Source organism: Mya arenaria, chromosome 10 (assembly GCF_026914265.1).
Source record: "Mya arenaria isolate MELC-2E11 chromosome 10, ASM2691426v1".
NCBI classification, from domain to species: domain Eukaryota; kingdom Metazoa; phylum Mollusca; class Bivalvia; order Myida; family Myidae; genus Mya; species Mya arenaria.
This window is the reverse complement of record NC_069131.1, coordinates 11,174,147-11,198,635: the sequence shown is the minus strand read 5'-3', so window position 1 is coordinate 11,198,635 and position 24,489 is coordinate 11,174,147. Positions and strand designations below refer to the sequence as shown.

The following is a 24,489-nucleotide window of genomic DNA, read 5'->3' as shown; positions in this document are numbered from 1 at the left end:
AAAAATGAGCCAAAAAAACTCAAAACACATGATAAATATTCAATGATTCTTAATACACGAGGAATGACTACCAAATATGAGCCAAAAACAAACTCAGAATACATAACAAATATTTAATGGCTCTTAATACATGAGGAATGGCTACCAAAAATAAGCGGAAAAAAAATCAGAATACATGATAAATATTCAATGTTACTTAATACAGAAGGAATGGCTACCAAAAATGAGCCAAAATCAAACTCAGAATACATAATAAATATTCAATGTTACTTAATACATGAGGAATTGCTACGAAAAATTAGCCAAAAACAAACTCAGAATACATGATAAATATTCAATGTAATTTAAAACATGAGGAAGGGCTACCAAAAATGAGCCAAAAAAATCAAAACACATAAATATTCAATGACTCTTAATACATGAGGAATGGCTACCAAAAATGAGCCAAAAACAAACTTAAAATACATGATAAATATTCAATGTCACTTAATACATGAGGAATGGATACCAAAAATGAGCCAAAAAAACTCAAAACACATGATAAATATTCAATGACTCTTAATACACGAGGAATGACTACCAAATATGAGCCAAAAACAAACTCAGAATACATAATAAATATTTAATGACTCTTAATACATGAGGAATGGCTACCAAAAATAAGCGAAAAAAATCAGAATACATGATAAATATTCAATGTTACTTAATACATGAGGAATTGCTACCAAAAATGAGCCAAAAACAAACTCAGAATACATAATAAATATTCAATGTCACTTTATACATGAGGAATTGCTACGAAAATTAGCCAAAAACAAATTCAGAATACATAATAAATATTCAATGTCACTAAATGCATGAGGAATGGCTACTTATATATGAAGAATGGCTACCAAAAATTGAGCCAAAAACAAACTCAGAATACATGATAAATATTCAATGTCACTTAATACAAGACGAAAAGCTACCAAAAATGACTTAAAAACAAACTCCGAATAAATATTCAATGTCACTTAATACATCAGCAATAGCTACCAAAAATGAGCCAAAACAAACTTACAATACATGATGAATATTCAATGTCACTTGATACATCAGCAATGGCTACCAAAACTGAGCCAAAACAAACTTACAATACATGATGAATATTCAATGTCACTTAATACATCAGCAATGGCTACCAAAAATGAGCCAAAACAAACTTACAATACATGATGAATATTCAATGTCACTTAATACATCAGCAATGGCTACCAAAAATGAGCCAAAACAAACTTACAACACATGATGAATATTCAATGTCACTTAATACATCAGCAATGGCTACCAAAATGAGCCAAAACAAACTTACAATACATGATAAATATTCAATGTCACTTAATACATGAGCAATGGCTACCAAACATGAGCAAAAAACAAACTTACAATACATCATGAATATTCATTGTCACTTATAAATGAGGAATGGCTACCAAAAATGAGCCAAAAAACAAACTAAGAATATATAATAAATATTCATTGTCACTTATACATGAGGAATGGCTACCAAAAATGAGCCAAAAAACAAACTCAGAATACATAATAAATATTCATTGTCACTTATACATGAGGAATGGCTACCAAAAATGAGCCAAAAACAAACTCAGAATACATGATAAATATTCAATGTCACTTAATACAAGACAAAAAGCTACCTAAAATGACTTAAAAACAAACTCCGAATAAATATTCAATGTCACTTAATACATCAGCAATAGCTACCAAAAATGAGCCAAAACAAACTTACAATACATGATGAATATTCAATGTCACTTGATTCATCAGCAATGGCTACCAAAACTGAGCCAAAACAAACTTACAATACATGATGAATATTCAATGTCACTTAATACATCAGCAATGGCTACCAAAAATGAGCCAAAACAAACTTATAATACATGATGAATATTCAATGTCACTTAATACATCAGCAATGGCTACCAAAAATGAGCCAAAACAAACTTACAACACATGATGAATATTCAATGTCACTTAATACATCAGCAATGGCTACCAAAATGAGCCAAAACAAACTTACAATACATGATAAATATTCAATGTCACTTAATACATGAGCAATGGCTACCAAACATGAGCAAAAAACAAACTTACAATACATCATGAATATTCATTGTCACTTATAAATGAGGAATGGCTACCAAAAATGAGCCAAAAAACAAACTAAGAATATATAATAAATATTCATTGTCACTTATACATGAGGAATGGCTACCAAAAATGAGCCAAAAAACAAACTCAGAATACATAATAAATATTCATTGTCACTTATACATGAGGAATGGCTACCAAAAATGAGCCAAAAACAAACTCAGAATACATAATAAATATTCATTGTCACTTAAGACATAAGGAATGGCTACCAAAAATGAGCCAAAAAACAAACTCAGAATACATAAAAAATATTCATTGTCACTTATACATGAGGAATGACTACCAAATATGAGCCAAAAACAAACTCAGAATACATAATAAATATTTAATGTATCTTAATACATGAGGAATGGCTACCAAAAATAAGCGAAAATAAAATCAGAATACATAATCAATATTTAATGACTCTTAATATATGAGGAATGGCTACCAAAAAAAATGAGCCAAAAACAAACTTAGAATACATGATAAATATTTAATGACTCTTAATATATGAGGAATGGCTACCAAGAAATAATTTAGACTACATCATAAATATGTAATGCCATTAAATACATGAGGAATTGCTACCCAAAATGAGCCAAAAACAAACTTAAAATACATGATAAATCTTCAATGTTACTTAATACATGAGCAATGGCTACCAAAAAATAAGCCAAAAACAAACTTAATATACATTATCAATCTTGATAAACTCGGAATACATAGAAAATGTTTAATGTCACTCTATACATCAGCCATGGTAAGCAAAATACATAGTCATTTAATCCATATACCATGGCTACCAACAAAGAAGAAAACAACAAAAGTAACAAAACAATGGATCTAAGTCACATAAAATATTTAAAAACAAAATTCTTCAAAGCAATTTGATTGAATATAATGATTACAAAAAAGTCAAAAATCAAAGAAATAAAAGTAAAAACAAATAAACGAAAGCCACTAATAATATATATTAATCATGGCTGTCAGCCAAAGGCAGTCAGAACAATAAAGAAGTATCATTCTTAACAACAAAAAGGTCTGAAGCAAACAGAAGTCCCAACAGAACTATTTAAATTATCCTAATAAAAATACCATTGAAAACATGCAAAAACAAAATTAACAATATTAGGGAATCAGCAGCTTATAGAAGTAATACAAATACCATATATTTATTACCAACAAAAGGAGACAAAATAACAAACTATGGTAACAAAGAATAGTTAAGAGTCACAAACTTAACATTATGAAATATTTTTACAAATAATTTTAAAACATATATCATGGTTAACAAAAAGACAGCGATAAAACTAACTAACAATTAGTTACCTTAAGAACCAAAAAATAAGTATTAAAGATTTGGGTAAAATCAATTATTCAGGTTAATTACAATAGCATAGTATGGAAACTTGAGTTAATAAACAAAAAATAACCAACAATGCAATCCTGGTGTATATGTGTTATACACCCAACAAAAATATTTTCTTGTCATACGAAGTGGCTCCTTTTTTCGTTATGTTGTTGACTGCTTGTTGGTCATTTCTAGTATAAAGTTCTTGGCCACTTGTATGTCCTTTCTTTAATAAATTTCTTGATTCTTTGAGGTCCTTTCATGAAATATATATTCTTCAATACTTGTTTGTCCTTTCTTGGTTTCTATTGTCAACTACTTGTTTATCCTTCATTGAAAGGTTCTTGAATACTAATTGTATTCCCTTCTTAAATAAAGTCCTTGACTGTCTGTAGGTGGTCCTTTCCTTAATAAAGTTAGTCACTACTTGAATATTAAATCTTGCAAAATGTTAGTCACTACACAAGTTCTCTCTGATATGTTTAAACTATCATCTCCATGGTTCGACAATGTACTCACTTATTCATTGTGTAAATCATATATAATATGACAGCAAAAACTAACATTATTAAAAACTTAACAATAAGACCTGTGTGGATACAAGATGGACAATTTGACAGAAAAACCTCATTAAATACAAAATTTGTTGTATGATTATGGTTTCTATACCACCAGTTCTATGAACTTTTCTTATTCCTTAAAGCAAGGAGGAAAATACTGTTAATAAATATAGCATGTTTTATTATACACCTTCTACTCCTTGAACGACAATGTACTATTGATTGAATAACAAAAGGTTTCCAAACATATCTAGAAATGCTAGTTTTTTTGTAAAGTACTGGGCTTGTCCCTGAAGTCTCACTTTCAGCATTCAAGTTACAGGATTTGGAAGGCAAAAAAAGTAAGGAATAGGTATAAGGTGCTTTTTGTTATATCCGGAAGTTCAAAGTAAATTGTAATTGGCAGCAGTCAAGTGTCTGTTATATTAAGAAAGTTTATTGTTTGCAACCAAAGGGTGTCTGCAGTTGATTTTGAAAACAAAGTAAACTAGAGAATGCTTTTTTGAAAATGCACTTGTCTCCCCCATTGTGTAGTCATAGGTGAGATATAATCAATGATGGACACGAAATTTGTACTTTTGGACTGGAGACAAACAAACATAGGGGTCATCTACTGGTCATGACCAACCTGCATACAAAGTATGAAGTTCCTGGGTCCAAGTATGAAGTTCCTGGGTCAAAGTTTCATTAGTTATTGAGCGGAAAGAAGTGTGACCAACAAATTGTTTTTGACCTCAAAATCAATAGGGGTCATCTAATAATCAAGACCATCTAGCAAACCAAGTATGAAGTTCCTGGGCCAAAGTGTTGTTTATTAAATCAGCGGAAACCATTATTTGGCCTAAAGGTCACCTTGACCTGACCTACTGACCTGAAAATCTATAGCGGTGATCTACTAGTCATGATCAACTGGCATACCAGGTATGAAGTTCCTGGGTGCAAACGTTTTTTAGTTATTGAGCGGAAACTCTTTTTTTACCTCACAGTATTGCGACCTTGATCTTTGACCTACTGAACCCAAAATCAATAGGGGCCATCAACTAGTCATGACCAATTGGCATACCAAGTATGAAGTTCCTGTGTGCAAGTGTTCTTTAGTTATTGAGTGGAAACTGTTTCTTCACCTCAAGGTTCTGGTGACCTTGACCATTGACCTACTTATCTCAAAATCAATAGGAGTCATCTGCTAGTCATGACCAACTAGCATACCAAGTATGAAGTTTCTGGGTGCAAGCATTCTTTAATTATTGAGCGGAAAACTTTTCTTCACCTAAAGGTCACAGCGATCTTGACCTTTAACCTAGTGATCTCAAAATCAATAGGGGTCATCTACTAGTCATGACCCAGGTAGCATACCATGTTCCTTGGTGCAAGCGTTCTTCAGTTATTGAGCGGAAACGAAGTGTGATGTACAGACTGACTGACGGACTGACTGATGGACAGGGCAAAAACAATATGTCTCCCCATGAATGGGGGAGACATAATTTAAGTTGGTAGGCATCAAGTGCCAGTGGATACATTTGGAACAACATTATAAACTGTTGTTGGAATGCATATGCTGCCAGTTGATATATTTGGAAGAACTCAGCAAATTGGTGTTGGCAGGCATTGGTGGCCATGGTTATATTTGGAAGAACAGTGTATTATTGAAGTATTCAGGCATACAGTGCCTGTGGTATTCTTTGGTAACGCTTGCAAAGCCAATGGTGCCCGTGGTTATATTTGGAAGAACAGAGTAAACTGCTGTTGGAATTAGAATATGGTTTCTTTGGTTTTATGTAGGAGATTGGAGTAATTTGGTGTTGGCAGGATTAGGGTGCCTGAGAACTTATTTGGAAGAACAAAAAAATGCAGTCTGCAGGCATTGGGTACCAGTTGGATGATTGAAGATAAAGTTTGGGTTTTATTAGAAAATATAGGTCAAAATTGATGCTAGAAGGCAAAGGATGCCAATGGTTATTGAGGTTTTCAAAAATGGAGTAACTTGTTATAAGATGGTGTATGGTGTCTGTAGCTTTTCTTAAAGAACAGAGAAAATTGCAATTAGTACGCAAAAGCTGCCTGTTGCTTTATTCTGAAGGACAGAATTTATTGAAGTTGGCATGAATATGGTGCATTTCGCTCTATTTGGAAAATGTTAATTGAAGTTGGTATTATTTGGAACAACAGCATAATTTGTTGTTGTCAGGCATCAGGTGCATGCCACTTAACATGGAAGAGCCGAGTTATTAGCAAGTTACACATATTGTTCTTTTAAGTAAAAAAGCGTAAATCACACAGGCATAGGCTGCCGGTGGCTGTATTTAAAAGAAGAGAGAAAATTGTAATTAGCAGGCAAACAGCGCCTTTGGTTTCATATATTGAAGAAAAGAGTAAATTGCAATTGGCAAGTGGAGTGTGCCTGTAGCTTTATTTAAAAGAACGGAATAGTTTTCAGTTGGCAGGCATGGACATTTGTTTTTATATTGAATAAAAGAGTAAATTGCACTTGGCAGGCACGTGGTGCCAGTGGTATTATTTGAAAAATCAGAAAAAATGCAGCTGGCAGAAATAGGATACCATTTTAGGAAGAAAAGAGTTAATTGCTGTTTGCAGGCGAATGGTGCCTATGGCTTAAGCGTGAAGAACAAAGTAGTTTGCTGTTGACAGACACAGGGTGACTGAGGTTATATTTTGAAAAATATAGTTTATTGAATTTGGCAGCAATAGGTTGCCTTAGCCTTAATTTGGAAAGACAGATTAAATTACAGTTGACATTGCAATTGTTTTATGGAAGAACATAGTTCATTACTATTTGCAAGCTTATTAAGGTGGCTGAGGTTAACTTTCAAAGAACATACGGTATTCAACTGCAATTGGCAGACAAAGGGTCAGTTTTGTTTTATTTGGAAGAACAGAGTTAATTCTAGTTGGTAGACAGAGTACATTGTAATTGGAAGGAATAGGGTGTCAAACAAGAATTGTAGTAGAAATTTGATATCTGTGGTATTATTTTGAAGAACAGTAAAATGCAATTTTCAGACTGAGGGTAATTGTTTGTGGTTTAATTTTGTAGAACAGAGTAAATTTATTTTCGAAGGAATAGGGTTGCCTTGGTTATATTTGTAAGAACAGATTAAATTCATACTGGAACATATACAATGCCCATAGAGTACATTACAGTTGGCAGGCATTATTAAGAATGACATTTGCTCAACATAGAAGAAAACAGTAGATTGCATTAGGCAGGCAGAGGGTGCCTGTGGCTTTATTTGAAAGAACAGAATAAACTGCTGTTGGCAGGCCTATGGTACCCATGACCTCATTTGGAAGAACAGAGTTAAATTGTGTTGACAGGCATATGGGTGCCTTATATGGTTTTATTTGGAAGAACAAAGTAAATTGCAGTTGCCACATATGTTGGCCTTTTGTTGGAGAAGACAAAAGTTTGCTGTTGACATGCACAGCATGCCTGAGGTTGTATTTGGAAGGACATATATATAAAGTTAATTGTGGTTGGCAGGCCCTTAAGCCTATATGGATGAAAAGAGTAATTACTGCAGCTGGCTTTGCAGTTTTTTAATGAAGATTTTTACATCTAGAGTAAATAGCAGTTGTCAGGCATAGGACGTGGTGCTTGTGGATGTATTTGGAACAACAGTGGTAATACAATGCCTAAGGTTATAATTGGAAATAACAGTGAAATATTGTTGGCAGGCATGAGTAAGTAAGTGTTGGCAGGCAAAGGCTGTCTGAGATTATATCTTAAAAAAAGAAGAAGTGAAAGTTGGCAGGCATAGGATACCAATCCTTTTATGAAATACTGAGTTAAATGTTGTTGGTAGATGTAGATTGATTGTGGTTATATCTGAAAAGGCAGAGTAATAGTTGGTAGGGGATGTTTTGTGTCAGTGGTCGTGGAATCAAGAAACTCTCCTCATATTGTTTCATACCTACATTCTTTCCAAGTAACTTTAGTTAACTATGTACTTACATACATTTAATGACTAAGACTATAGTTGACCCAAGTGGAGTCCATTCTCTGGTCAGATTCATGTTGATGGCCTGGCTCATGTTGTGCTAGTCATGTTCTGGCTCTCTGTAAATTGTTGGTTCTTTCAGTACTTCTTGAAGCCTAAAAAAAGAACATGTTTTGTCATGCATCATTTTCAAAAATCCCATCTTATTCATAGGGAAAATATATCTACCTTGTTGACAAAAAGCACATGAGTTAATCTGTTGGTCAACATTAACCTAATCATGTTGAAAACCTTATGCCCCCTGAGCACACTTATATAATCAGAAACTTAATTTACTTTACGGTCTTTTATATTCTTAGAGCACAAAAACTTGAAACAAATGAAATCAATGCATTATATCTTGTTTGCCTGACAAATCTAGGGCAGTAGGTAAAAACAGCACTAGATAAATAACAGCCTGCTGCTGCTATCGTTGCTGCTGCTGCTACTGATGATTATGATAAAGTTTAATAAGACAGTTAAAAGGGTTATTCAGGTATTATTACCATTCCGTTTAGAATCATGGACATTGTTTCTAGCGTGAGTGGTTCAAATCTTTCAAATTCAGATTTTTTTTTCAAGTTGAGAGTTATCTTATTTAAATATCGAGATCTTGTTAAACTCCGGGAAAAGCTTGGCTAAAACGTGTACAAATCCTGATAAAAATATGGATGCTTGAGCAGGATTCCCCCTTCCAATCTTGTAAATTGGACTTGTCTGCAAAGCTCTTCCTCGTATATTTGTTATTTATTTATTTGTTATTATTTTTATTTATTTATTTATTTATTTATTTATTTATTTATTTATTTATTTATTATTATTATTTTTATTTTATTTTTTTTTGGGGGGGGGGCGATCATCTACTTCATTATATTATACTTGTTTGTTTTATTGTCATTCTTCTGTTCGGCACATTTTATTCAATTTTCAATGCACGTGTATTCGTTTATGTTAAACTTGTTTAAATATGCCTAAATATATGGTCATTACAAACAAAATTGTAAACAATAAACCCAACATACATTTTTAAACCAGGTATTTACCTTGAAAACATATTTTCTTTAATTCAAAAACGATGTTGCAATCTTGTCAACAATCGCAGCCATTTTCTTTCTAAATTTCAAATTAAATTAACGAATTTGGTGTTCGTCATCGTCATCTCGGTGAATCCCATACGCAGTGATCTCCCCTAGCAAAATTCCGTATCAGTACGGATATTTAAACCATGCCCGTGATATCTGTCAGTATTAACATTGGAGAAATACAATCAATAATTCATGTTAATATCATTATTCATAATAATATCAGGGGCAGCTCCAGGATTAGACGTTAGTGGGGGCGTAACTTAGGCGCGCAACCTTTTTGACTTGCGCCCCTCCCTCAGAACCGAAAATTATTTGGTTTACAGAGCTGGCAGGGAAGTTGAGGGCTATTCCCCCAAGAAAATAGAAGAATATTTCCAGTCTGCGCCCCCAGCCCCTGTATCCGCTAGTGGAAACAAATCAAACTTTCTATTTTTCAACCAAGTTAGTTTATTGTATATTAATTTCTCATCCCCCATTATCAGTTGACGCTTTAAACAGCGTTGTCATCATATAGAAGGGTTTGTACAAATCACTGATATTGTATTCCTTAAACACACATGTAGTATATTATCTGAGATAACTATTCATATATGTTTTGTTTGTTCCATTTGACATGTTTTGTTATTTTGTTTCGATAAACTGTGCATCTAAATATGGGAAGAACTCTTTCCGCCTTGATGCCAATCAGGTATGGAACAGCCTCCCATCGGTAATAAAGTGCTCTCAGAACAACCTAGAATTTAGAAGGCTTATCCGCACTTGGACTATGCCCCTCTTGCAAATGATAAATGTGTAAATAATATTTTCCAAATAATTTTTATGACAAACTCAAAATTTAAGCAAAAACAAAAATGTAATTTAAAACATTTTTACCAACTACACTACTATCCATGCTTTATTTTTCATGTACATTATTTTACCGACAAGTGTTGCTGTTTTCACTGTTGACAGTGCTCTAATCCTTTTAACTTTTTGGCATTATATGCATGAATATAATTAGAAACAGCCTTTGTAAAATCTGTTTAAAACTATATGCTTTCATTTCCATGTCACCAGATCATTGTTAAGTTTTGTTTTATATGTATATATGTTTGTTATTCATGTCGGAAAATAGCTCATTGAGCTTATGTTTCTTGTTATCATATACCCGACTTTGAATAAAGATTCGGCATGTATCGTGCATATAGTTTTAATATACTGTTAAACGTAGTCGATGTATTTACTCTGAAGAAAAATACACCTTAGACAACTACATATACTTTATAGATGACTTACTCTGGAGAACTAATATACATGGAAGATCAACAGCTATCTATCTGTTCAATTTGCGAATAGGTTCCATCTGAGTGCGATCCTTTTAAAAACTCTTATGCAAACTATTGGCTGCATTTCAAGCCATAATGCTGCCATAGGGCGCGGGCAGACTTTTAAACCCAACAACAACATTGGCTGCATTTCAAGCCATAATGCAGCCATAGGGCGCGGGCAGACCTTTAAACCCAACAACAACATTAGCTGCATTTCAAGCCATAATGCAGCCATAGGGCGCGGGCAGACCTTTAAACCCAACAACAACATTAGCTGCATTATGGCCATTGTCGGATACCCGCGTGGTCACCCCATTTCGTACCTCTCATTTGTCCGATGAATTGAGTATATAACAGAATGGGTCGGTCGTGTGTATCCGACGATGAATTGAGTATATAACGGAATGGGTCGGCCGTGTGTACCCGACGGTGAATTGAGTATATAACAGAATGGGTCGGTCGTGTGTCACAGTATCCGACGATGAATTGAGTATATAACGGAATGAGTCGGTCGTGTGCAACCGACGATGAATTGATGTGTATCCGACGATGAATTGAATCTATAACGGAATGGGTCAGTCGTGTGCATCCGACGATGAATTGAGTATAACGGAAAGGGTCAGTCATGTGCATCCGACGATGAATTAAGTATAACGGAATGGGTCAGTCGTGGGTATCCGACGATGAATTGAGTCTAGCGGAAAGGGTCAGTCATGTGCATCCGACGATGAATTAAGTATAACGGAATGGGTCAGTCGTGTGCATCCGACGATGAATTGAGCATAACGGAATGGGTCAGTCGTGCGTAATCCAAGATGAATTGAGTATAGCGGAATGAGTCAGTCGTGTGCATCCGACGATGAATTTAGTATAACGGAATGGGTCAGTCGTTTGTATCCGACGATGACTTTCTGCTCGATCCCACCGTGTGCCCCTTCACGAGTTTAAGTGTATTTAAATGCCAACAGACACGTACAATAGTTCGAAGTGATTGCAATTCCAAGTCAAATTGACATTCACCAGAATTTGATGAAAGCGGTGGCGAAACTTATGGGGCGTAACCTTTTGACGTACGCCCCTTACTAAGAACTGAAATGTATTTAGAAACCTTGGGTGACTTGCCGCTGCACACTCTCTACTTGAACCGCTCACTAAGTGATAACCCGAAGATAACTTTTGAAAGCTAACGTCAGCTAGAGCCGATTAGTCTTTATAACTCTGACCATTGTAAAATATTTTCTCGCAGTTATTTATTGTAGATGCCAAATGTATCGTTTTATTAAATACTCGATGGTGAGAGTTATTTTATTACACGAATAGTGTTCGCCTTGAAAAATCGTAATCGTATTCATCGACCATGGTTCCACACGGAAATAATAATCGACCCAGATTTTTTATTCTTCGTTGAATATGTCTTTATTAAAGATTTTTGTAACATTTCCACACCGAATATCCGTGTTGAAAGAATGGGAAACAATGCCCGCATTGAAAAAACAACTGGTGCGCGCTGCGTTTGACCATTAGGGTATGGCTTTTTATCCGGTTCTTTTTTCAGGGTGAAGAGTTACTTGTCACCGTCTAGTTGACAACATGGCGGACAGGGTAGCAAAGTTTTGACAGCAAATTGGGAAAGTGCAATAATTCATAAAAAGACCAAAAATTATTCAATTAAAAAAGTGTTAAAATGGAGCAATTATAATGTTCACGTTTCTGAACGTGTATTAAGTTATGACGGAAAAGAAATCTAAATTGAACAAAGATCAAATTCAGCAGGAAAACGAAACTGTCTTGATTGAAAAAATGTCAAGATCAGCACTATACAGAACATGCCAAATTGTGTGCCGTTTGGCGCATATGATAATTGCTCGATTTTGGAAGCTGTGTTCCTCTGCCTGTCTTGTCATTCTGCTGGTGTACTGGTTTTATGGTGGTGCATTGTCGCTGCTGTTTCTCATGATATCAGTCTTTGGTAAGAAATGTAGTCCAAATAATTGTACGTTGACAGATTTTTTTTAGATTTTTGATATGGCAAATCCTTCACGTACAAATTGTTTAGTATCAAAAGTGGGTAGTTGTTCCGATCAGGATTCCGGGTTAAAGCATATAGCGTCTATAAAATATCATAAAAACAAGAAATATTACCAGATGATGTTATTTTATATTAGTTCCGTACACAAAAAATTAAATATCCAACTTATAATTATGAGTTTGACGGCATTTTTTTATTTCATTCTGTCAAATCATAACAATATATACATGAAGGGCACCTGCAAGGCTTTAGGGCACAGTTTTAAATCGCTCGGAACATAACGGCCATGGCCGAGTTGTTATGATTGTATAACGAAGTCTATCTCGAAGCTTTGTCGGAGGAGGCCGAGCTATTACGATTGTATCGAGTTGTTCCCCTTCGCATAATTGTTGTCTGTGTCAGTCAACTTTCGTTTTATTGGAAAGGTAAACAACTTGTTTTAATGCATTAAATGCTTGTTTAGTGCAAAATAACATTTCACTTACATGGTAAAATATGAATATAACTCTTTATGATCAATTTCAACCATAAAATACTTCACTTAAAACAATTTCAATATTTCTAAAACACCCCCGTTTTTTGCACATTCCCGTTTAGACGTTAGGGATTGGAAGAATCCCGTATAACACGTCTATTATTTTAGACTAGTAAGAAATGTTGCCACAGATTTTACTAATATCTATCATGTGTTTCTGGTCTGACAGGATAGACAAATCTAATCCTAGGGTAAGCATGTTAGCTGGAAAGGAGGCTTGTTGAGTATCCAGCCATGCAGTGTGTCAGAGGGATGGATTTTTCAATTCAGGCTGTAAAAAAACATGATTGATATTTTAATACTGGAAAAAATGATGTAAAAATCTCATTTTTGTACAGCATTGTTTACTGATGTCATGAAGCATAGACTGTTGACATCAAATAGTTTCTCTTAAAGATGCACTCTTATGCACCAGTCAATTGTAACCACCGCCCCCCAGGTCCGGGGGTATACCGCGGAAAGCCAGGGAAAAGGGCTGTGTTTTTACTTTCCAGGTGGCCCCGCAGGGCCGGGTGGCCGCGGTGGTTTTGTCATAGTGCCAAATTTAGCGGAGATTGGGCCTTATATAGAGTCTCTGGGTTGCGGTGGCATTTGGCCAGGGTTTAACCATCAGTTCGTCCCCGCAGGGCGGAGATTTTACCCGGGGTTGTCTGGACCGAAAGTCAAAGTCCCGGCTATTCCCTGGACCTGGGGGGGCGTGGTTACAACTGACTGGTGCATTACACCCACATAAGATTTACCACAATTAATAATATTGTTTTTAATATTCCAATAAGGAGAAACAAATGTCGAAAACAATCATACTTATGAAGTATACAGAGTTTAATTTGAAAGAAATTATCATAAAACACGGTATTTCTACCTTATGGAACACAGTAGACCACAGTAAATCTTTTAGCATTCACCAATCATTTAATAATTTTGCGCTTTCTGCTATTAAATACATGGCTACAATCTTGTTATCTGTAATTAATATTTTCCATAAGTGCATTATTTATTAAGTAGTAAAAGGTATACCGTAAATGACTGGGTATTAGACGCTCTTTTTTCCGTCAGATTTCGATGCAAAAAAATGCCTGCGTATAATACCCAGTAACAATTTTTTTAACTTTTTTTCTGAGGTCGATTTCAAGCCGAGAGTTTGTTTAGATTTATGTAGAAAGGGATGTTACTCACGTCATATTGATCGAGTATATACGAGTTAAAACGGCAGTTGAAGATCGGGATACGATATATCGTAAGACGTTTATAATTAAAACAAAAATATTTTCTGATTAAAGTTATTCAATATTATTTTGAATAATAAATTGAATTGAACAATAATTAAACTTGCATATAAAAAAGCAAAGTTGGGCACTGTCAGTCGTACGAGAAGGTGTGAAAAACTCGACTGCCTTTAACCTGTTTAACATACTACAAACTGTTGCGATAATGGTCTTGTTTTTTCGCACTTTGTCACATTCTTTATTCTTTTCTGTAGGTGTTGATATTTTGAGAACAAACCCATACAATATAAGGTTTTTGCATAACTTAACTTTGCATTCTCGACAGTTAATCATTGTATGGTTTTAAAGATAACCGTTGCCATTTTCACTGTCAACAAACATGGTGACCGAAAATGCCAGACGATTTTACATCTTTTCTATGCGTCTTTTAACCAAAACATAGATTAAAAGTTTTTTCGTTGGACATTTCACAGTTTTTTTCCCTGCGTCTAATACTCTCTATCGTCTTATACCCAGTCATTTACGGTATCACTTAAAATGTGTGTTTGTCATACATGTGTATGTATTGATTTTAGTGTTGGGAATCGGTTGCAATTTTACTATCGATGATCAGTTCCACTCAAGTAACCAATTATCGATAGTAGAAATACTAGATAGTACCTGTGTTGTAGTTTTATTCATGTACAGTATTAAACTCTAAATCATTATATGCATATACCTTATGTCTATGATTGAAGTAATTAAGTGTTGTTGTATAAAAAATAGTTCATTTTCTTGCTCATTGTGGCTTTCATCAGCCATTTTGTCAAAGATAACATCTGAACACTTACTTATATTTTTTTTATTTTATTTTTGATAATTGATTATAACTAAATACTCAGGCCCAACCAATTGATTTTCGATTATAATCGATCATCGGAACATCACTAATTGATTTTGAATAAGAGTGTCACTTTAAGAATGTATTTTTGATGATTATTTCATTTTTAATTAAAAGCAGATTAAAAGTCTTGCATACTTATATATATATATATATATTAAATAAAGCTTTATTTAAATGATATAAATGGACTTTTTTTCATAAGCCAAAAAGTTCAAAAGATAGAAATAGTGGCATTGTTACGGTTGACTCTGTGTGTGATTTTCCAGCATTGGTAAATTCACCATAAATACCTATTCATTACTTCATAAAAAAAATCATTATTACCTTGTTTTGTGCTCCGACCACCTGAAAAAAATGCATTAAAATATATGACTAGTTATAAGATATATGTACATTACATGTTATATTTATATTATGTTATAATATCATTTCAGGTATCTTTTACTATGCACAAGATATGTTCCTGTACTATCCTAGCCAGCCTCCAAATTCACGGATATTTGTCGAACAACCTGACAGATTTAAACTGCCATTTGATAATGTGTTTGTCAAAACCAAAGATGGGGTGTCGTTAAATATGTACTTCATTACGCAGCAGGTATATCCTTAAGTGCCTATGATGCATGTGTTTAAAAAATATATATTTACATTCGCCAAGTTCTGTTTTGCATAGATTAAACTAGATGTTCATACTGTATATATATATCATGCAAGGAGTTTTATCATTATATATTTTACAACGATTGTGAAGGAAGTTATAATAAATTATACTAAGTCACTCTCATTGGCATGATGTTGCGCGAGAGTGTGGTGTGGAGATTGATGGGTAAACTGGAGTACCCGGAGAAAACCCATTTGTCAGGCTTGTGACCACTAACCAAACTCACATGCCCCCATGCCAGGAATCAAACCCGGGTTGCCTAGGTGAGAAGCAAGTGCGCTAACCACTCGCTAACCGGACAACCTTAATCTATAGAAAAGAAATAGGCGAATGTAAATGAATATAGTCAATGGACATGATGTTTTAATGAATAAAAAAAATCCTCGACCATGGGGAAAATCCAATACACGTATTATCTGGGTTGACATATTATTAACTTATGCATTCAAACAAAAAAATGGCAAAGCAAGTGGAACCATTAGGTGAGGTCAAATTAACTCCTGAGTTTATTGTTATATTAAGTAACCTCTTCTATTTTCATAGTGGCTCATAGCGATTCTCCATGATTTTATAGTCCTGAAATCCTAGGTTCAATATGGCTGCATTTAACTAAAGATGATTAAAAATTTGTACCAGAAGCTCTCATCCATGAGACATGTTCTTCTTCAGAGTGTAGTCCTAGAAGTTAAAGAATACTCAGTCAGGTTTAAAATCAGGAAGCTTCACTCATGTGCATGTGTGCTCTAAACCAGGCAGGTTATGGAACCAAGGGGTATACTTTAGAAAGAATAATATGCTTTTGAAGTGGATTCATTTATTGATGTTTATTCAGGTTAAATTTACTTAATGAATTTGGAATTTGCTACTTTTGAATGGATTGATAATACATAAAATTTGTACATGTATGTACATGTAACAAGGCCCATAACTCCAACTTAACTAGTTATAAGTAAATCCCATTGGTAAACTGAGAAAAATGCATGAATTTTGGCATCTGCTTGGGTACTCTTGATTTAATTTAACAATGAAAGTTGTTATTTGTATATGACTGTGTTCCTTTCAATTTCAGCAGTCTTTTGGGTATCCAACCATCCTGATGCTTCACGGAAATGCAGGAAATATAGGACACCGGTAACAATAATCTTTACTAATAGATAATATTATGTTAGCTATAATATGTCAGTACATTGAGGGATGATCAAGATCTAGTACATGAATAAATGCCTCCACTTAAGAGAAATATATATAACAGACATGACATGTTTAATATTTGTTATTTCGCCTGATAAATAGGTTCAAGTATCACTTTATATTGATGTTACTGAAGCTTGAAACAATGAGCTTACATGAAATATGGTTATATGAACATGTATTGCATTTTGATTTACGCTATGACCTTTTGTATACTATCATATAATACTCACATACTTTTTTACTGTCTACATAAAGGTTGCCCCTGTTATAATATACTCATACTCTTTATTTCAGGCTGTCAATGGCTTATTGTCTATACAAAGTGTGCCACTGTAATACTCCCATGCTCTATATTTCAGGCTGTCAGTGGCTTATTGTCTATACAAAGTGTACCACTGTAATACTCCCATGCTCTATATTTCAGGCTGTCAATGGCTTACTGTCTATACAAAGTGTGCCACTGTAATACTCCTATGCTCTATATTTCATGCTGTCAATGGCTTATTGTCTATACAAAGTGTGTCACTGTAATATTCCCATGCTCTATATTTCAGGCTGTCAATGGCTTATTGTCTATACAAAGTGTGTCACTGTAATATTCCCATGCTCTATATTTCAGGCTGTCAATGGCTTATTGTCTATACAAAGTGTGTCACTGTAATATTCCCATGCTCTATATTTCAGGCTGTCAATGGCTTATTGTCTATACAAAGTGTGTCACTGTAATATTCCCATGCTCTATATTTCAGGCTGGCAATGGGTTATTGTCTATACAAAGTGTGTCACTGTAATATTCCCATGCTCTATATTTCAGGCTGGCAATGGCTTATTGTCTATACAAAGTATGTCACTGTAATATTTCCATGCTCTATATTTCAGGCTGGCAATGGCTTATTGTCTATACAAAGTGTGTCACTGTAATATTCCCATGCTCTATATTTCAGGCTGTCAATGGCTTATTGTCTATACAAAGTGTGTCACTGTAATATTCCTATGCTCTATATTTCAGGCTGTCAATGGCTTATTGTCTATACAAAGTGTGCCACTGTAATACTCCCATGCTCTATATTTCAGGCTGTCAATGGCTTATTGTCTATACAAAGTGTGTCACTGTAATATTCCCATGCTCTATATTTCAGGCTGTCAATGGCTTTTTGTCTATACAAAGTGTGCCACTGTAATACTCCTATGCTCTTTATTTCAGGCTGTCAATGGCTTATTGTCTATACAAAGTGTGTCACTGTAATATTCCCATGCTCTATATTTCAGGCTGTCAACGGCTTACTGTCTATACAAAGTGTGCCACTGTAATACTCCTATGCTCTATATTTTAGGCTGTCAATGGCTTATTGTCTATACAAAGTGTGTCACTGTAATATTCTCATGCTCTATATTTCAGGCCGTCAATGGCTTTATGTCTATACAAAGTGTGCCACTGTAATACTCCTATGGTTTATATTTCAGGCTGTCAATGGCTTACTGTCTATACAAAGTGTGCCATTGTAATATACTCATGGTTGAATATCGAGGTTACGGCAAAAGCTCAGGTTCACCATCAGAATCAGGTAATTTACATAATGTAATTCAATCCTTAATTATTATGCATCTTGTGTTGCTTGAAACTCGGAAATGATTTCACCTAGGGTAAAGAAACCTTGGTGGAATGATAGGTGATTAAGTGTTGCACCTTGGTTTTTCTATTCTGCTGTGTTTAGTTAAACCAGAGTTATGGCCCTTTAGTTTAGTTTATTTGTAGTACACACATTTATAAGTTAGAACTGAACTTTTTATTTAATAATATTTGAATGATTTTTCTTACAGGACTCTACATTGATGCAAGAACTGCCTTAGAATGGCTCCTTACAAAGCCTGGTGTTGACAGAAAGAAGATATTTGTGTTTGGGAGTTCTCTCGGTGGTGCAGTATCTATCCAGCTGGCGTCTGATCCGAGATACTCTCCAGACATTGCAGGCCTTATACTGGAAAACACGTTCACTAGCCTGCCTGATGTTGCTCAAAGTCTCATCAACATCAATATACTAGACTTTTTGCCCACTTTCTGTCATAAAAATCAGGTATTTTCTACTGTACATGTATATCATATTATATAGTGCTCTTAAAATGAAATATAAGGCATTTTGGTGTGCCACTTCTATTATTGACAGCCAACAAAACTCAGAATTTTGAATGCCAACACAGTATAGTTACGAAATGTTGGTAGTGATTTCTAGTTTTAGTGTTAAACCATAACTTAGCTATCAGTGCTAATTGCAATGTGAACATGCTTTGTTTAACTCAACTGATTGACATGCAAGTTTATATTGCTAGGTTTATCCGAAACATTACTTTTGGATCAACCAATTCAATAAAGATATTTGTCCAAAATATAAAGAATTAAATTCAAAGCTGTTGTACATAAAATAAATGAAATAAGTTCTTCAAATACATAATATCAACAAGAGTCCATTTAAATTATATGACGGTAAAGTCACCGTTTTAGAAATCCAAAGGTCTATGCTGCACTCTCACAGATTTTGCTTTTTTACAACTTTTTTTATTTTTTTGTCTTGGAAAGAGCAAATTTTTGCATAAATATAAGCAAACCAACGATAAAAGATTGCTGACAAAAGATTAGATGGCAGATTTTCATATATCCGTTTGAAAATTAATGTTTTATGGCTTAAACCGTTACTAAAAGTTTAAGAAATATGCATAAAACATCAATATTTGAATTTAAATATAAAACTCTGTGATCTAATTCTTTGTCAGTATTCTTATATAATTGGTTTCCAAGCATTTTCGCAAAAATTGGCTCGTTCCAAGACAAAAAATAAAAACATTGTTATCTTGCTATTTGTTGCAGTATTTTTCCGACACAAGGATTCTCAAGGTGACATCTCCGACGTTGTTTCTCTCAGGTCAACGTGACGAGCTCATACCTCCCAGAATGATGCAAGCCTTGTACAATGTAAGTATCTGCTATAAACTTACCAATCCAAAGCAGTAACGCCAACTTTCATTGATAACAAAATTGAATATTTATTTAAATTAAAATGTAATCTGTATTATGTTGTCTTGTGGCATTGAGGGTCTCTTGAAAACTTATTCAATTATAAATCTGTTCAACATGCCACACATAGCTGTCCCAGAGTCTTAGTACTTAAGTGCTGGTGCTACTGCACAGATACCAGGGACAACAGACCAAGTTCCCAATCCTGAATTTGGTTTGAGTATGCGGAATTCAGGCCAATGAAGTGATCAGGGGCTAAGACCCCTGTTGTATTGTTTTTAAAGCCTTCATATATTGCCTTTTTCCTCTGTACTTCTTACTATTGTTAATGCAAATGTCAAGCAATAAAGAAAAATTACTTATGTAGAATACTCTGAAATAGAAAGCTCTCAAATTGCACAGACATGTATAACAAGGCCTACCAGTATATTTCTTACCTGAATCAATGTCGAGTTATGCCTTTTAAAAAACAACAACTTACTTACAGACGAGAAATGCTCAGGAGCACTCTTGTTTGAATTTATGAGTGCCTTAATTTTTTTACTGTTGCAATAAAAAATATCCATCATTATTTTTGGTACATGTATAATCTTGTTTATATTGAAAAAGACTTTTTCTTTCTCTTTTCCCTTTTCTATTGCATTCATATATTGACATTGTATCACATTCAAACTAAGCTCATTTTAATATAATTTGTTTACACCAAAATTTTCTAAACGTAGCAGTTTGTATCATAGTGTCAATTTTAAACTGTTATGCCATTTCTTTTTGTTGATAAAAGTCTGACAAAACGGGGAGGGCCGATTTCCATTGTTGTAATAACTTGTGGCCCAACCCTTTTGTATATTTATACATCTGTGCTGAAATATTTTGCATTTTAATGTGCTTTGTAAACTTGTTTATATGCAATAAAATATGATTAAACCAAAAAGACATCTGGTGTATGAGAATGAAAGGACAAGTTCAACAATTTGCATACAGTGTCCACTGACTGTTTCAGATCTCTGGAAGTAAGAACAAGCGCCTTGTGCCATTTGAGAAGGGAACCCACAACGATACTTGTCTGTGTCCGAGATACTACGAAACTATTGCGGAATTTGTTTATCAGGTAACTGTTATAATAGTTATACATGAATGGTACATGTAATTATAAGTTACATTTGCCTATAATATATACATTGATATACTTATTCCTCCAATAATTGTGTCATCACTTTATTTATTTAAAAGATGACTGTTGAATATGAGATTAAAACTGTTACATATATCTTATATAATTTACACATTATTATTCACATATTGTGCAATTATTTTTTATTGCTAAATTGCATAGAAACTGGAAAAGGTGTTAAATGTTTGATACAGACAGAAAAAGAAATTTAAGCATAATAACAAATTGCTATAAACAATGTGTAGTCATATGAGGATCCGATCACAAGCTGTGTACACCTTTAACTTGACACATAAATGTAACTGTGGTACAGGGAGGAATCTCCTGAAAGTATGTGACAATTTACAGAACAATGCCATTTATTGGGTTATTTAAGAACCAGTAAAGTTATTCATGCACAATTCCTTTTTTTTGCTTATATATTTTTTAATTTTAGTGGTTAATTTGTTAGCCAAAGGGATTATGTAAGAAAACTGTAGGTTTGAAAATATTATTATTTTTTCATAGGTTAAGAATAATGAGCTGTTAAATGTCTACCTCAGATCTTAATACTTTAAGATTTATAATTTTCACTCTTAAGCTAGTAATTGTACACCTCAAATTGAACATCATGTTGCTTCGGCCTTAAACAAAGCTTTATGAATATTCACTTTCAATTCCAGGTGATAAATCAGCCAATGAAAAAGCCAGAAACAACAGAAGTTCCCATGGAAATCCCAGATTCTAGTGTGATTTGATGTGGCCATTGTTGATATACATGTATTTAGTGCAGAAACATTGTGATTATTCTCATAGGCTCAAGCTGTGTTTTAATATCTTGGGTCATTGGTATCGAGATGACCACAAATTTGAGTCTCAGACTATCAGAATATGACCAGGACTTGCAGTTTTTAAAGTTTGCATGTGTTGCTCATTAAAAACATTGTGACAAAAATGACTTTATCGTCTACAGTCTTTTACAGTAGACAGACTTCACATTCTTATTCATAATAATTCATGTAAATGCTTCTAACAACAGTTACTATAATGGAAATTATCTAATATATCAGGTGTTAGGCTGATGTTCAGAGCTTTGCTAAAGCTAAAAATGTGATAAACAATATCGTTGTTAACTTTTTAACTTGAAATATTTGATGGTGTGCTTGAAAATTATGCTTGTTATGTATAAACAAGTACAGCTGAAAAAGTATAGTCTCTATTTTTTAAGTAACACTGCTGATCACAGGTGTATTCATGAAATTCCTAGACCATTCACATTTTGAAAGTTTACAAGGATGACATTGACAATGTTATTTACTTGAAAAAATTTCTGAACAATCTTCCCATTGTGGAATTATTAACGTCCACAGTAAAGGACCTTTGCAGCAGTGTAAATGTTGACATGAGTGATTAGGTTTTCATGACGAAAATAGACTTAATTCAAAATCATGAATTTAAATTTTATGCAAATACTCTTATTTGAAAATGATTAATAAAAAAAAGTATGTGATTAGTTTTTGATTAAAAGATCATAAAATACAAACGGTTTGAATTTGATTGTTATTACTGCAAGTTTAATGCCTATCAAATGCTGTTGTCATTATTCTAAATAGTGTGTTAAATGTTACGATTTCAAGTTTTTTCATTATTCATTTACTTTAACAGCAAATATTTTTGACAAACAGGAATCTCAATGCATACATAGAATAATAGATATCTTGATTTGCACATTATCATGTTTATGACATTTGAATTTTAACAATATCCTTGAGTGATTATGTTATTGTTACTAAGAAGAATAAACTGGAGCCCTGCTAATGGGCGACACCACTTGTCATCTGGAGTTTGTTTTTAGCCAGAAAGGGACATTACTAATGGTAAACTATTATATTTGCAAGAGTTATTCCCCTTATTACACATGTGGATTGTGTATAGAACAGGTGTTCTGCATTTCATTTGAACATCTTGAATGTTTTTTATGCTCTCCAAAAAGGAGAGTGTATAGTTGCTGCTCTGTTCTTTTCGTCACACCCTTGTTTGGAGAATAATTTAGAAACCACTGAAGCGATTTCAATAAAACTTGAAACATAGAGGGCAATATGCACAAGTGCAGTGTGCAAGAACAATAATCCTAGCTTTAGTCATTTCTGTATTATCTTCCCTTTTAATTTTAAGGTATGTGTTAATAAGGAAGCTGCTGGTTTAAGTAAACATAAAACCACTAAAGGTATTTATAAGAAACTTGGAATATAGATAGATTGCAATAAGAGTTGCACAAGAGGTTTAAACCTACCTTTCATTTTTACTGAATTATTTCCCCTTTACCATACTTTTTTACCTTATTTTATAATTATTTAAAACATAACTCAAAAGTTCTTTGAGGTTATGCTTTCAAACTACATACACATATAGGTCTAATTTAGGAGAAGTGTACACAGGAATAACTGTTTTTAGAGGTATTGCCCTTCGTCCATGGTTATACTTTTCGTCAGGAGTATAACTTCAGAGTCTTTGAGGTACTGACTTAAAACTTTATAAACTGATATATATCTGATAGGGGAGGACTGCAGTTTGCAGGAACAATAACTTTGCCTTTTGTACTTTTAGAGTTATTGCCAATTATTCTTTTTTATAGTTTATATTTGTTGAAAGTATAATACCAAGTCTTTGAGGTTTTGAATACAAATTTCATGTACGGATAGATCTTATTGAAGAAAAGTGAAGTGTATAAAAAACATAAATATGTTTATGTAATTTCCCTTTGTTTATATTTATGTTTTGTCTGAAGCATATTCTTATGACATACTCTGCTTTTGTATTTAATGCGCGCGATTCTTCTGTATTTATCAATTTAAGCAAGGGATATGGCAGTCTTTGACTGCTTCTTGTCCAATTTGCACTTTTCTTCCAAATTGTTTGTGTCTGCTCTAATTCTGCAAATGGTATTATGAATGCTTTCAAAATCACTTGGCTCTAATCCTTTCAACCCTGTAGGTTTGTAGAGCATACTTGTGTCCGCAACCTACCTCTTTGCCATACATATTACTGGTACAGTGGATTAAAATAAAACTTAAAATATTGAACATTTTAACGTTTGCGCTTCCTTTTTCCAATCCGTCTCCTGTCAGGAAGCATACATTGCTTCCAATGAGTCAACAGGTTTAACGCTATAATGACAGAATATCACACCATGGATATACCTCAGATTCTTTTTATGCCCCCAAAGGTGGGCATTTTAAAATCGTACCGTCCGTCCGTGTGTCCGGCTCAATAACTCGTGTCCAGGCTGTAACTTTCTCTTGTTAGC

General features: G+C 33.9%; 1 protein-coding gene across 2 annotated transcripts; it reads left to right on the top strand.

Annotated features, from left to right (window-relative positions):
- Positions 1 to 12,067: 12,067 nt before the first annotated feature.
- On the top strand, positions 12,068 to 23,019 carry LOC128206968 (protein ABHD13-like). Of its 2 annotated transcripts, none has more exons than XM_052909726.1 (8): positions 12,068 to 12,463; positions 15,602 to 15,765; positions 16,901 to 16,959; positions 18,487 to 18,587; positions 18,844 to 19,097; positions 19,886 to 19,990; positions 21,033 to 21,140; positions 21,866 to 23,019. In XM_052909726.1, the coding sequence occupies exons 1-8, from the start codon at positions 12,223 to 12,225 to the stop codon at positions 21,938 to 21,940; spliced, it is 1,107 nt and encodes a 368-aa protein (XP_052765686.1). In that variant the 5' UTR covers positions 12,068 to 12,222; the 3' UTR covers positions 21,941 to 23,019. The 2 variants fall into 2 exon arrangements, with proteins under 2 accessions (XP_052765686.1, XP_052765685.1); XM_052909725.1 differs by having other exon boundaries at positions 16,898 to 16,959.
- Positions 23,020 to 24,489: the final 1,470 nt, after the last annotated feature.

Excerpts from the sequence above, each read along its gene's own strand:
- LOC128206968 (XM_052909725.1), top strand. The coding sequence starts at position 12,223 with ATGACGGAAAAGAAATCTAAATTGAACAAAGATCAAATTCAGCAGGAA. Across the intron at positions 12,464-15,601 it reads TCTCATGATATCAGTCTTTG|GTATCTTTTACTATGCACAA; the intron begins GTAAGAAATGTA and ends ATATCATTTCAG. Across the intron at positions 21,141-21,865 it reads TTGCGGAATTTGTTTATCAG|GTGATAAATCAGCCAATGAA; the intron begins GTAACTGTTATA and ends TTTCAATTCCAG.